The sequence below is a fragment of the Protomyctophum parallelum genome (genome assembly GCF_964188405.1).
Source record: "Protomyctophum parallelum genome assembly, chromosome: 3".
Classification (NCBI taxonomy): Eukaryota; Metazoa; Chordata; class Actinopteri; order Myctophiformes; family Myctophidae; genus Protomyctophum; species Protomyctophum parallelum.
Genome location: NC_139698.1, coordinates 22,381,804 through 22,396,241, shown reverse-complemented (window position 1 = coordinate 22,396,241; position 14,438 = coordinate 22,381,804). Strand labels below are relative to the sequence as shown.

The window sequence follows — 14,438 nt, the reverse complement described above, 5'->3', positions numbered from 1 at the left end:
GATTGATTGATTGATTGATTGATTGATTGATTGATTGATTGATTGATTGATTGATTGATTATTGTATTCACAGTATGTAGAATAGCACAGGTCAATACAAAAACTGCTACTGAGGACATAACCAGGGAAAGCACATTTGGTGCAGTAATGGTCCTTTTCTTCCCCCCCCCCCCCCCCCCCCCGCGAACTCAAAACCATTGAAATAGTATACAAAAATCACACCTGTGTGAAGTGAGGGGTGCTAATACATTAAAGTCTAACTTATGTTGATATGGTGATGTAATGGTGAAAACAAACGTTGCCAACACAAACATTAAATTCTCTTTATTGTTAATGGCATTTAAATATTTGTTTTAATAATAATAATAATAAAACTTTATTTGTATAGCACCTTTCATGTTTTAGGGACAAGATGATGTAAATTTCCCCTTCATTGTCAATGGTGTTTTTTAAAACAAACATTGAACTATAAACAAACATTAAACCTGCCCCTCAAAAATAATAGACTCAGATTTAAAATTAGTTTAAAGGTGGCAGGCTCTATTTATGTGGCAGACAGTAGGCTTGTACTTATAGTATGAGTCAATCTACATTGTAGATTGACTTTTACAGTCTATGCTCATACTATAAGTACTAGCCTACTGTCTTACCTTACCCTCCATTCCACTGGGTGGTGGTGACAAGTTTTAGAATACATCCAGTGTTGCAGCTGTTGCCATGTTTGCTTATTATAAGCAACTTTGGGCTTTTTAGTTTTTCCTGTAGTTGGGCTTTTTAGTTTTTCCTGTAGTTGCCAGTTGCAGGCTTGCCCTTATTTGGGCTTGTTTCCTAATGTTGTTCAAAACCAGTGATTCTCACACATTTTCATGCCATGGACCCCCAGATTAATGTAGGCTATTTGTCCAAGGACCTTACTCTACATACCTTTACTTTTTGGAAACTATATACTGCGAAAAGGGTTTTTGCCCACTGTTTTTGGACGACTCAACCCCAGTTCCGTTCAAGTTTCAAGTAGATATATGTAATGTTAGCTCTGATCCATACCGTCAATAGCTCTATTAAATGACTTTGTTGCATTAAGGCAGCACATAGGCGCTTTACATAGATTGTGTATTAAATTCACCCATTCACACACACATTCATACACTGATTGCGGCGGAAGCCATGCAAGATACCAACCAGCACATCGGGAGCAAATTGGGGTTCAGTGTCTTGCCCAAGGACACGTCGACATGTAGACATGGAGGAGCCGGGATTCAAACCGCCCAGCTCTATCTCTTGAGCCCCAGTCGCACAGGGTGCGTGCACCCCTTGTGGTGCGCGAGCGCCTTCTAGGCGGTGTGCGGTTTTGATTGATTGATTGAAATATTTATTAACAGTTTGTAGAATTTACAGTACATTTTAAGCACAAACTCAATACAAAGACTGTCAACTGTGAGTGGACGACCCAATTAAGCATTACACTTGTTTACAACAGGGTCCACATTGTTCAATTCATCAAAACATTTAAAGACATACAAACATTTAGAGACATACAAATAGACATTTCTATGTAGCTAAATTCATCATATGGGAAGCAAAAAAGGGAAAAGATACAATATACAGTGAGGGAAAATGGGGTGGGGGGGGTGGGGGGGATTCAGATTTTACAGAGGCCAGTTTCGAATTGCAGCCATCCGTAGGTGCCCTTTGAGAGCGGTTTTGAAGGAGTCAAGGGATTCACATGTCTTAATGACTGTTGATAGGGCGTTCCACATTTTGGTGGCATAGGAGCGAAAATAATTTAGTCCCTTGTTTGTGCCGAATCTGGGTTGTACATGGTTTGTTGCACTCCCTCTGGTGTTGTGGGTGTGGACTTCGTTTCGCGGCATGAAAAGGCTAATGGTGGGGCTATGGTTTTATTTTAAATATATTAACATATTATGCCAATACATGGCAAGTATATGCAGAATGTAGCTGCATATGCCATATTCAGGTTCATATAGGCCTATGTGCATATATGTGGATGAATAGGAAATGTATGTCTCTATAGCTTTATGCAATCTATATTTCCATGTGGGCGTGGTGCGTCAGCTAGGTAAGGAGGTAACGGGTGTGCATGGCCAAAAAATTGGCAAACAGTCTGGAGAATTACAGTACATTTCAAGCACAACTCAATACAAAACTGTTAAGTGTGGACGACACCATAAAGCATGAATGTTTTTTTACACATTCTACAAACTGTTAATAAAAATACATGTTTTTCTATATAATTTTTATCCCACGATTTTGTAACCCATTTTTCACCCCTGTGTCAATTATCTAATGTGATCCTGGGCTCTACACCCCCCCCCCCCCCAAAAAAAATACATGTTTGATTGATTGATTGATGAATTTATTAACAGATTGGAGAATTTCAGTACATTTCAAGCACAACTCAAAATAAAACTGTTAACTGTGGACGACACGATAAAGCATTACACTTGTTTACAATAGGGCCCACCATGTTCAATTCATCATAACAATTAGAGACGTACAAATATACTCTAATCATCATTACATCACACTCTAAACATTTCAATCAATCAATCAATCAATCAATCAATCAATCAATCAATCAATCAATCAATCAATCAATCAATCAATCAATGTGGTTTAAGCTCATGTAGCCTAGTCGCTTCTTTTGGGCATGGCTCACGCAATCTGGCAACACTGGGTCCATCCAGCCGGAGGTACTACTACTCTACTAGGAGGAGGGCGGGAGGAGTTGCACAGTTGCAGATAGATTGAGATAGCAGTGAGGGAAAACTCTAATTAAAAGCAAACATGACGCGACAATTTGACGACATGGACGACGTGGACGAGTACATCAAGCTGTTCGAGCAGGCGACGCTGTCCAGCTTTGTCATCTACTCCGTGGAGAGGAGCTACAAGGACAGAGGTTTGGCTTGTTTTCTTCCATTAGCATCTTTTTTTTAGCCTCCGGGGGCTAGCTGGTGCGAAAATAGCAGATCTACAAGCTCACAGCGCGTCGCTTCCGCGACCCGCTGCGAGCTTGTAGATCTGCTATTTTCGCGGCCGCGCGACACCGTCCGTCGTACAGGCGAATCGCTGCCAGTACTAGTACTAGCCAGCTGCTTGCTACTAGCTTCTGCTAATATAAGTCCATCTGTTCTTTAAATGAATAATACCATGTTAATAACACGTAGTAATACTAACTATGTTGAACTATGTCTTCTTTCTTTCTTGATTTTGTTACAATAGTTAGTGATGATGTGATGTTCTGGTGTGACGTCGGGGTAAATGTAATGTGTTATTTTATGTAGCAGGCTTCGTTGCTTATTGCACGACGACGCTCGATCAACAACATGGCGTTTATTTATTTTTATAACTAAAATCAAATGGCGGGGGAGGGGTGTTGACGCGATCGCGCCACATTTATTATAAATAATATACATATATATTGGCGAGAGTGACAGCCCAGAGGATAGCCCCTTTCCTCAACCCTGTATACATTTTATTTTTAGGATGACAGTCCCAAATAGTACAAAGTAGGCATACAGGGTTCAGAACGGGGGTAGTGAAGGGAGACCAGACCAGACGGGAGTCTTATTCAAACCTATAGCTCTGGCATTAGAGTTATGGACCAGAGCTAATTCAAACCCCAAAGTCGACTATGAGTATACATGATTTGGAAGCCACTGACCTCTAGATTCTTTCTCAACCTTTTCTGTGTAACTGTACAAAATGAACCATTTGTAAAAGAAAAAATAATAAATCACACTCGTGTGAAGTGAGGGGCGCTCTTATCATACATATAGTCCCAGGCTTACTCATCTGTGAAAAGAAAAGGCTGGCCACAACCTAAGGCAGAGACGCTATCGGCGGATGTGTCGGTCCGGAACATCCGGCAAATGTATTTCCCCCGGATACAATATCATTCCGACCAATCACAACACTTGTACAGGATTTTGGCAGAAGTCCCAGCAATGCACTCTACTGCGCATATCGTGCCCAGCGTGTTTCTGCCCTCACTTTATCCTCAATATGTACTTTGCTCAGCCAATCAAATCATCGCTATATGGGGTGATCAGCCAATCATCACAGCCAATGTTTGTGTTCACACAAACCCTCAAAGCTGGGCATAGGATGGGCTAGCGTCCCTCAAAAATAATGTATTGAGCGAGGCAACAGAGGATGCTCCAACACTTCAACAGGTCTGACGAAGCTGCAGTAGTTGTTTTTGTATGCTTCCATCCAGTATACCTACCTGTTTTACTAAAGAGCACCTGTTGGCAAAAGGCACTGACTGAACCCAGGCAGCGCTTCCTTCGTTCTATTTTAAACTGTACCTACCTTACCTACTACTGGCTCTTCTGGATTGAAGTTGAACAGTGAGATTTACATATCAAGTTTGTATAGTCATAAGTATGTTAATAACTTAGTTAATACCAGCACAAATGCATTGGTTTTTGAAAAACAAGATGTTTTTTTGTGGCTTTTGCCTTTGATTTTATATTTCTTTATGGAGGGACAGACAGTAGGCTGACATGAAATGGGGAGAGAGATGGGGAGTGACATGCAGTAAAGGCCGTCGGGATCGGGAGTCGAACCCACGGCACACTGCCAGACTGGATCACCAGCCAAGGTGCCTGGACCGCTGAGCCACTGCCCAGGCCTTGAAAAACATTTTAAATTTGTTCCAACTAGCCGATGTACATCCACACGTTGTGAGCTTGTAGATTGGCTATTTGAACTATTCAATTTTTTTTTTCAAAATAGTAAAAAAGAAAAGGCAAAGAAGTTAAGGGATAAGGCACTGACGAGACCCGTATTTGAAATTAATCCTGGGTGTTCTCATTGCGACTGCCACTCCTGTCAGGAGGACGACGACAACTTGCGTATTGTAGCTTAGTTTGATCTGTTACTGAGACAGTGAAATATCGATTATTATAATCTGTAGATTCACTAATACTTATCACTAATTATAAGTAACTATTACTGTGTTTTTGTTTTCGACAGCATGGCAGCCCTCGACAAAAAGTCGAATTTACTGGCAGTGGGCTCGCGGAGCTGGCACGCCGGCTATCGAATACACAGGGGTGCCATTTGTGTTCATTGGGTCAAAGAAGATGATTTGCCACCATGGGAAAGACCTCTCTCTAATGAAGAAACAAAGATATAGAGAGCAAAAAGCAAAGAAACTGGTGAGTTTAATGCAGGTGACTGCATCTTCTACAGTAGAGCCACATTTGGTCTCCGCCACAATATAATCATAATTTCTTATATTCAGTTGGCCCTCATTCGCAAAATGTTTCACAAATTGACTTTGATTGGCACACTGGTAACTAACATCCTTTCTATGTAAATGTGCATCTTTATTGCTTTTGAAGACCGAAAGGTTTCACAACCTGACTTGAATCATTTAATCTTGCAGCTCGAAGGCCATCGCTTTAAAAAGCGAAGGACTTTAGGGCAGGACACGAAGAAGGTGGGGTGTCCATCCTCCATACACGTCACCAGGATAGCGAGGTTCCCCAGATATGCGGTAGGTACATTCTCTTTTTATAAAAGCTGCAATCTGTATGTCTTATGTGCTACCCCTGAGATTCAAACGCTGTTATTGAAGCAGACCCCTTTTCTCCCATGAATAGGATCTGTGCATAACTGTTGTCCCAGAAGGTGGTTTCTGTTCCAGTGCATTTTCCCATAGCCTTGTTGTGTGACAGGCTCTTCAAATCTGCTGCTGAGCCAATCAAACTAAGCTATGGGAAAACTAACTGGAACCAGGAGGACATGGGTATGCCGCTTTCTGAGAGCCATGCGACAGAACTGTCGCCAAAATTGACACTGCATTTGGGTGCTTCAACATAAGACAGTTTTCAGTTAATGTTGTGCAAAGATACCTTTTAAGTGTACGTTCTATGTCTGTGCTTGCACTGATATGATACATAATTATGGTTAGTAAGTACTTTGTTTTAAGCTGATGAGGTCTGTTTTTTTGCCTTTATTGATAGTAATTAGTGAAGACAGACAGGAAAGTGGGAAGGAGAGAAGGGGAGAGACATGCAGCAAAGGTCGTCATGAACAGGACTCGAACACACGACACGCTGTCAGGCCAGAGCCTATATGTGGCATGCGCCTGCCTGGACCGCTTGGCCAGTGGGCGCCCCGAGGTCTGTTTTTTTTTTTAACTATGTGATGCATTTGTCACCTTTTCATGTTAGCTGGAGAACAACACTGACAGAGCCAGAAAGATGACTGCTAAGGCGCTCAGAACGGCCCTGAGGAGGGATCCAGTTGTGTGGGAGAACATCTACATAATCACAAACCCCAGTGCACATGTTGGACACACATTGGAAGGAGAGGTAAACACTAGATGGGGCTATTACAATCTTGAAATTGAGTTGGCGATTGTCATTCAAATGATTGCGGATTCAAGATTGTATTGTGTTTTTTGGAATTGAACATGGAAACATGTTACATTTCTCTGTCAGGGCCATATACTTGATGTTATTTAAAAGAAATGTTACAAAACAGTGACAATGGCAGCTAGCCGATCTGCAAGCTCAGTCAGTAAGCTTGCACATCTGCTAATACATCTGAGCATATCAAATTGTCAATCGTCTACTCTATTTGAAAGCATTTTCAGCATTGAAACCCTAACCATTATTCAAAATCACTGCAATAGCGTCGCAGTCCCACCCCTCGAGAGAAAATAAATTCATTTTCCTCATAGACTTTTCAGAAAGTATTTACGGTATTTAAAGACGTTTACACCGCGGACAAAGCCAACTCTTGTCGTGACAAATCATGACGACAAACACAATTCTTCGGGCTGAACAAATAATTAGAAAGAAGAAGAAAACGGCTGGTTACAACACTTTTTGTTTTTCTTCTTTGTAATTATTTGTTTGGTCCAAAATATTGTGTTTGTTGTCATGAGTTGTCACGACAAGAGTTGGCTTTGTACGACACTTATAAGGTCTTTAAAAAAATAAGTTTTGAAATGTCTATGGAAAAAATGCATTGGGAACTATTTCCTCGGCCTGGCGTCGTCATGAAAGGGGGCGGGACTGCGACGCTCTATTGGCTCAAATAATTGAATTCAGGCGGTATAAATAATAAAATAATGTATAGGGCATTTTTTTAATAGCCACTTTATAACAAATAAAATCCTAGTCATCGCACCGTGTGGATCAAGTGCTGCAGCTCAGTGTTCATTTGCCGTTTTCCAGTTCATACCGGGCTGGACGTGGCAACAGCTGACACCAGTTGATCTGGCTCCTCGCTACACGCTGGACGCGGGCAGCCTCATTGAACAAGTTATTGTTGAAGGAGAAGACATGGCAATGGACGACGTGGGAGAGCCTATCACTTGTGAAGGTGAATGTTGTTTTGTGTTGCCCTTTTCCACCAGTGGTTCTCGACCAGTGGTCCGGGGACCACCTGTAGTCCTTGAAGGGGTTCAGTTTTACGCTCTCAACTTCAAGAGTTAAATTATTGTTAAACATCTGCATTATTTAATTTACAAGAAGTCTACACAATTAGAGAATTATTTTGATCAATGTTTGCCTGTTATCTCTCCTGTTGTACCAACATTAATGCAGCATGGAATTGTGGACAAGATCTTATCCAACAACAAGATATTCAAAGTTTTGGGTCTGAGAGGCTAAATCTAATCAAAATGGTCTGTGGCTCAAATGCCCAATAAATAATGGGCCTTGGTAAACAAATTAAAAAATAAAAACGGGTCGAAAACCACTGCTTTACACCAATGGTTCTCGACCGGTGGGCCGCCAGTAAATAGGCAAGTAGGCGAAGTACCTCCACAATGGCCCAAATAATTGTCAAAACACATAAGATTTTTAACAATAATGTAGCAAAAAACATTATACCAATAAATAAGAACCTACAGCATACTACGTTAGGAGGTAGGTGGAACATAATCGATTGATTATTACTATCTCTAGCTGTTAGCATGAACCCCAGTTCCAGGGGCCAGCATACGCGTTCACTTTAAAAAGTCAGTTTGCTCGCCCCCTGCCCCCCACACACTCGCTACACACACACTCTAGTATCATTGGAACACACACACACACACACTCTTTACCTCTCGTCAGAAGCGTTTACATGGCGGCAGCGTCGCGGTACAAAGGCACAAATTAAAATCCGAAATGTGGATGGCCGCGATCCAAGAATCCGACTTATGGCGGTTTGAAAATCCTGCTCTCACCTGCCTTGCACTGTGAATATATTTGCCATCCCATAGTTGGGACGGTGGGGCATTGCTATAGGAACCGGACCAATGTTAAAGGCTTCCGTAGGCATCAACCATTATATAGAAGGATAATACATTGGAAATGGGATACGTATATATACGGACTTGGGATATGACGCCACCTAGTGTCGACGTACGTATATACAAATGAGCATGCTCTGGAAATGAACGTGGCCCACCCATCTGATAGCATCAGTGTCGCCTTATAGCTATTAACCACTAACAATTATTTAAAACTTTACCTGTTGAAAAATAGCACCGAGTGCCACGCTACGAGCTTGTAGATCTGCTCATTTTGAAAGATTGTGAAAATGTGTGGTCATCTTTTGAATATATATTCTTTCACAGTGACTGGTTTTAACTCAAATATTTGCTTCTGGGAGGATCCCTGGAACAACATATTTACAGATGGGGGGGGGGGGGGGGGGGTCAGCAGCCAAATACAGATAATGCTGCCTGGTGGTCCTTGACATGAAAAAGGTTGAGCACCACTGATACAGAAACATAGGTTTTTCAGAAAACTGTCATGATTCAGAAGACATTTGTAGAATCAGTTCTCGGGTCTAAATGGGTTAAGTGGTCAGATGGGTGGGCCGCGAATGCTTTCAACATCTCCATGTGGGCCTTGATCCAGAAAAGGTTGAGATTAACCACTGCTACTACAAGATCTCGTGGGCAATATCTATGCATTGCTTGCTTCAGGTGAAACTTTAACTGAGAAATGTAAATGCATACATCATAAATAATAAACCAACATCTAGATGTGTCAGTCAAGATGGTGTTGTGAAATGACAATTAAAGTGTATAAATTAAGGGACCACTTCACCAAATGTTTCATCCTATCATATAATTGGTCCTCACTAATGCTCATTATATGGGCACCCATTTCTGTCTACTCAGTCTCCCAGGAGGGCTCTGTACAGTTCTGAAACGTTTTATTTGTATTGTTGCAAGAACACTTTCAGTGTGCTAACCTTCCAGGAAGACGAAGGGGGCTGTAGTTTCTGTTCGCTTGGAATCCCCATCCCTTTTCTCCACTGTCCATAGAGTGAGGCAGCGAACCGAAATAGTGCCATTTGATAATGAGCTTTTTTTAGTAAAGGACCCGTTACATGAAGATGCAGGGGTGATGTGCTCCTTTTTGACCCATTTAGACCTGAGGACGATTCTACAAATGTCTTCTAAAGCAGTTTTCTGAAAACCCAATGTTTCTATGTCAGTGGTTCTCAAACATTTTCATGTCAAGGACCTCCAAAAATATATGTAATTGGCCGCCGACCCCCATCTGAAAATATGTTGTTCCAGGGACCCCCCCAGAAGCAAAGATATATGAAAGAATATATATATATATATATATATATATATATATAAGGATTTGAGGCACAGTTTCACAATTTCAATTTCAGTTTAAAAAATAGCAGATCTACAAGTTCGTAGCACGACACTCTGTGCCCCACTATGAGCTTGTGGATCTGCTATTTTTCAATAGCTAAAAGTATACCGTAATGCTTTAAAACACCAAAAGGGGTTGGACTTAAAGAAATGACTGCCATCTCTTATCAAAATTCCCTTTCAGTGTCCACGTCACCAGGGGGCCAGACGACCTGTGAGATAGAGGTCATCGACGGTGGACACACTGTTCCGCGGAAACGTGCCAAGAAGATGGCGGCGTGGAGGAAGTGTGTCAGTCTGAACAAGCAAATTCTTGACAATCTCTACGTCATAGAAGACCAGAACACCCTCGAGGACCTGAGCGTGAAGCTGACCACCGTTCTGAACGACATGCAGCCGATGATCACGGAGGCGGCGATGGAACTCGACGCGGGGAACCGAAAGCGCAAAGGCCCCGGCGTCGCCCAACCCAAGTCTCTGCTGAGAAACAAAATGGGCAGGACAAAGCGCAAGTTTGGCGCGAGGGGGTCCACATACAAAGGCCCTCTGAAGGTCACGCGAGCTCAGGCGGCGCCCGCCACGGTCACCTTCCAGACGGTCTCGAGCACGCTGGAACCCGCCGCGGCGGCCTCTTTCCAGCCGAACTCCATCACCCTTCAGTCGGCGTCGGGGTTACCCCTCAACTCGGCCTCGTTCACCGTCCAGCCTGCCCTGACGACGGCCCCTCTCCAGACCACCACGTTCACCTTTCAAACGGCGCCGACGGCAACCACGAGTCCAATCCAGTCCGTCTCGACGGCCGCCCTCCAGTCGGCCTTATTACGGACCCTCCAGCCCGCGCCGGCGACCCCTCCTCAGCGGAAGTGGAGGGAACTGCGTCCGGCGATACCGAACTCTGCCCACTCGGGCGGCAGCCCTCAGTCTGCTATGAAGCCAACCATATTCATTCTCCAGCCGACGCCCGTTAATCCCGCTAATAACCACCCTCTGACTTTGTCTCCCCTGAAGCTCGCCGCCAAGCCGGCCACCGATTGTTCCCTTCAGCCCGCTATTCCCGAATCCACGCCCTTCAATCTGCCCACTAGGTTGCCCTCGAGTTTGCTCCCTCCCCTTAGCCCCTGAGTTTGAGCATCGTTGGATGGATTTTGATTTACTTGACATTTGATTTTTCTTTTTGTATAGTTTCAAGCTACAAGTACGAGTTGGGTTTTTTTGCATTTAAAAAAAAAGGGGTTCATGTTTAGAAAGTTAAGTACCCTAAAATTGTACAGAGCAGAACGAGTCACTTTTTCTTCATTTGCACTTCAACTGCAGAAGTCGGTTCAAATAAAGTTAAAGAAAAATAACGTTGTAGTGTAATGATTTTCTTTCCTTTTCTGCTTGGAACTTTCATATTCTGTCAATGTCAATATGCAAACATGGCAGCTCCACCAGCTCACAAAATGTCTGAAGGCAGTGCGTTGTTTTGAGCTTGCGGATCAGATTTGATTTGAAGAGGCGAAAAACGAGGGGACTAAGTATAGAGTAGGCCCTTGGGGGACCCCAGTCCATGAAGTAGGGTCTAAGACAAGTGGTTAAGTCAATCTTGTAAGACACAATCCACTGGACTAAAACTAACAAGTTTCCTTCAAAATTGAAGGTTAAGGAGTTTGTCAACTCAAATGTAGAGCTTTCTACATGCCTCGGGTCATCACAGTGACTGGTCAAAAGAAGCGGTCTCTGACTAAAGGTCAGGTGAGATGCTCCATGTCCTCATAGTTGCTCGTAGATTATTAGATTGAATCTGGTCAATTAAAGGGATATTTCACTTTCAAACATGTTTGCTCTATTAGGACTGATATTGTCCTAATACGTGAGGGAGCCGTGTTTATACTTTAAACCTTTTAATTTATTTTTTCAATATTTTCTTAATGTTTATTTGAAAGTGAAGCATCCCTTTTAAGTTAATTTAAGGGCATAAGACATGGAACTTAATGGGTCATTTTACACTTCTGAGGATTCTAAATGATTGGTGTTTTCTATACTGAGTACAGGCCTTGCTTCTTTAGGCCCTACATCCATGGTGAACTAAGACATAAAATATACCATGTCATAGGTATAGCTGCATGATTCTCTAACCATACTGAGCCCTATTGTTGACCAGGGTTGTTTACATTTCTATAGTGTCTTAAAAGTGCATTACAGTTCACCATTTACACAGATTTGTACACACACAGCATAGGCAACTGTGCAAGGTAGCACTCACCGGGAGCAGTTTAGGGGCTGAGTATCTCTGGATCCTCTTCTGCTAGTTCTTTCTACTTGTGATGATCAGTGGACTCATTCATTGTTGGACTTCGCTAGACTGTCTGCCACAATATTTCCATGTTCTCTCCTGCTTTCTGGACATTAACATTGGTTGTATAAATCTGAGTGTTGGTTATACTTTTAGTCAATTGTAATTGAACTAAATAAGCGGACTTGACTTCATAGCAGACATGTTTGAAAGGGTGTAACCTCACACAGAAACAGACCTGCTGTGAAAAGGGTCTGTTAGAATCCAAATGACTCAGTGAGGGGGGAGGGTAAGCAAAACAAGGCAGTGGGCAGTTTACAAGTAGGCTTGTCTTTAAATATCTACCAAGAACAATTTGGCCATACAACCTGGCCTTCATCGCAAGCATGGCAGCACAGCAGACTGAGCAGAGCAAGAAGATGGCAGCAAGTTAAAAAAAAAACAGAACAGACGGTGGTAGCAAACAGAAAGGAATGAGAAATGCAACTTCCCCATTTTAATTGGAGCACTCCATGATGTGAGTGTGATTGGTTGAGAATAGAAGCATGGGGCTGAGACCTACGTACGGTTGCCGAGTCTGACCAATGGTTGGCCAGCAGCAACTGTGCACTGAGCTTCCTGACTGGACATGTACCATGCACAGCACTATAGTCAGAGCCTGACAGTGTGGGGGAACTTTGGGAATTTAATTGACACGATTCATTTGTGTGGGCAAAGAAAACACATGAAGGGCACCCGCTAGCCTAGTGGTCCAGTCGCATGCCACATATAGGCTCTGGGCCTGACAGCGTGTCGCGTGTTCGAGTCCCGTTCATGACGACCTTTGCTGCGTGTCTCTCCTTCTCTCTCTCCCTCTTTCCTGTCTGTATCTTCACTTGAAACTATCAATAAAGACAGAAAAGCCAAATCTAAATCTTAAAAAAAACAAAAACATGAGTGGAATGCAGTGGCAAACAAGACCGTTGAATGTCAAGAGTTTTCAGAAAGATTTTTCGTATTAAATGGAACACCTTTGTGTGCGTATACGTCAATACAATTTATTGTCATTAAACAGTTCAATAAGAGTTTCACAGTTTTTATGTTGACTTTATTTCCCCTTGTTCATACAGTATCCCTTGAAAACCATTCTTTAAACAATACAAGGTTTTAAACCAACGTTGAAACAGACTAAACAAAGGGACTATTTGGACCTCGACTGTATGATTGGCTGCTATTAGTAGAAAATTAGATAAATTAACACAGACATCAACAAATGAAGTTTTTTACCGATGATAAGCTTCCATTTTTTTCATGCTAAGCTACATTAATTGTCATCAAACAAGGTAAAAGGAATGACAAAGACAGCTAAAAATCCATTGACATTAAAAATAAAACATTACATTAGAAGACATAGCTCCATACTGGATGGGATTATATCAACAAGTGAAATTATACAAAATACTTTTTTAGCAATTAAGAAGTTCGGGAAAATATTTTTGATTTATTTGTCTTGAAGACCATGAGAAGTTAAACCTAGATGCGTTTTGTCCCAAACAATTCTGAGAGCTAAAAATTAAGCAAACCTAAATAAATAATATTTACATAGCATGAAAATTGCATTTGAATAAATAATAAATAAATAATAGAAATAGCCTTTTGAAATTCAAAAGTATAAAGTAACATAGCTTAATTGCTTCTTTTTTTTTTCTCTCTTTTTTTCGTGCAGTCTAAGAATACATCTAAACTTAAACAGCTCTAAAATGATATTGTATACACCTGTATTACGGTATTTGTACAAATGCTGAATGAGGATTCAAACACAGGAGTCAAGCATCTTCTGTCCCCAACGGCTGCCTACGAGAGAATAACTGACGGACTGCAATGAAAAACAGTTTTTCTTTTCTTTAACAAAGCGCTTAAGCCCTATTCATACTCTGTCACATGACACCGGCGCAAACCTGAAAATAGCAGACCTACAAGCTTTGAACTTGTAGGTCTGCTATTTCTGGGAACGCGACACCGCCGTGCAAAGTATGGCGGAGCATAAATTAGGCATTACATAAGACAAGATAGATGACCAAAGAAAGTGCACTCCCCGCACATTATGGGGGGAAAATACAACAGAACGAAGCCGGGGGGGAAAAAATAGAGGGTAAGCTGGTACACAGTTAAGACTCCCATTGCATAGCCGTCAAATCTGTTTCAGATTTTACTAAGCTCCAGGCTCCTCCTCCTCCTATAGCATCATACTGCATACTTCCTCAACAGAAGACTTTTTGCCGAGCCACGAGGCTCTGAATAAACTGTGGCACGGAGGAGCGCGGCAAACCCTTTTGACATATACAAAACGTTCCTGTAGCTGGTAAAACCTGGAATGTGCCCAGCTTCTAGAACGGGAGTCTTTCCTTTCCCAATCGTCTTGCCTATTCAATAAAAAAATAGCCTCTGAGAGAGTGGCTGGTGCTGGTTCACTGACCGGTCTCAGAGGGTGCAGCTCTGAAAGGTTTCCCATGACGACGCAGCGCGGCGGCG

At 42.3% G+C, this 14,438-nt stretch overlaps 1 protein-coding gene across 1 annotated transcript; it reads left to right on the top strand.

Annotated features, from left to right (window-relative positions):
* Positions 1–2,744: 2,744 nt before the first annotated feature.
* On the top strand, positions 2,745–10,971 carry LOC310855528 (uncharacterized protein). Its single transcript, XM_083760562.1, has 6 exons — positions 2,745–2,920; positions 5,002–5,186; positions 5,417–5,527; positions 6,207–6,347; positions 7,218–7,365; positions 9,837–10,971. The coding sequence occupies exons 1-6, from the start codon at positions 2,806–2,808 to the stop codon at positions 10,772–10,774; spliced, it is 1,638 nt and encodes a 545-aa protein (XP_083616688.1). The 5' UTR covers positions 2,745–2,805; the 3' UTR covers positions 10,775–10,971.
* The last annotated feature ends 3,467 nt before the right edge of the window (positions 10,972–14,438 follow it).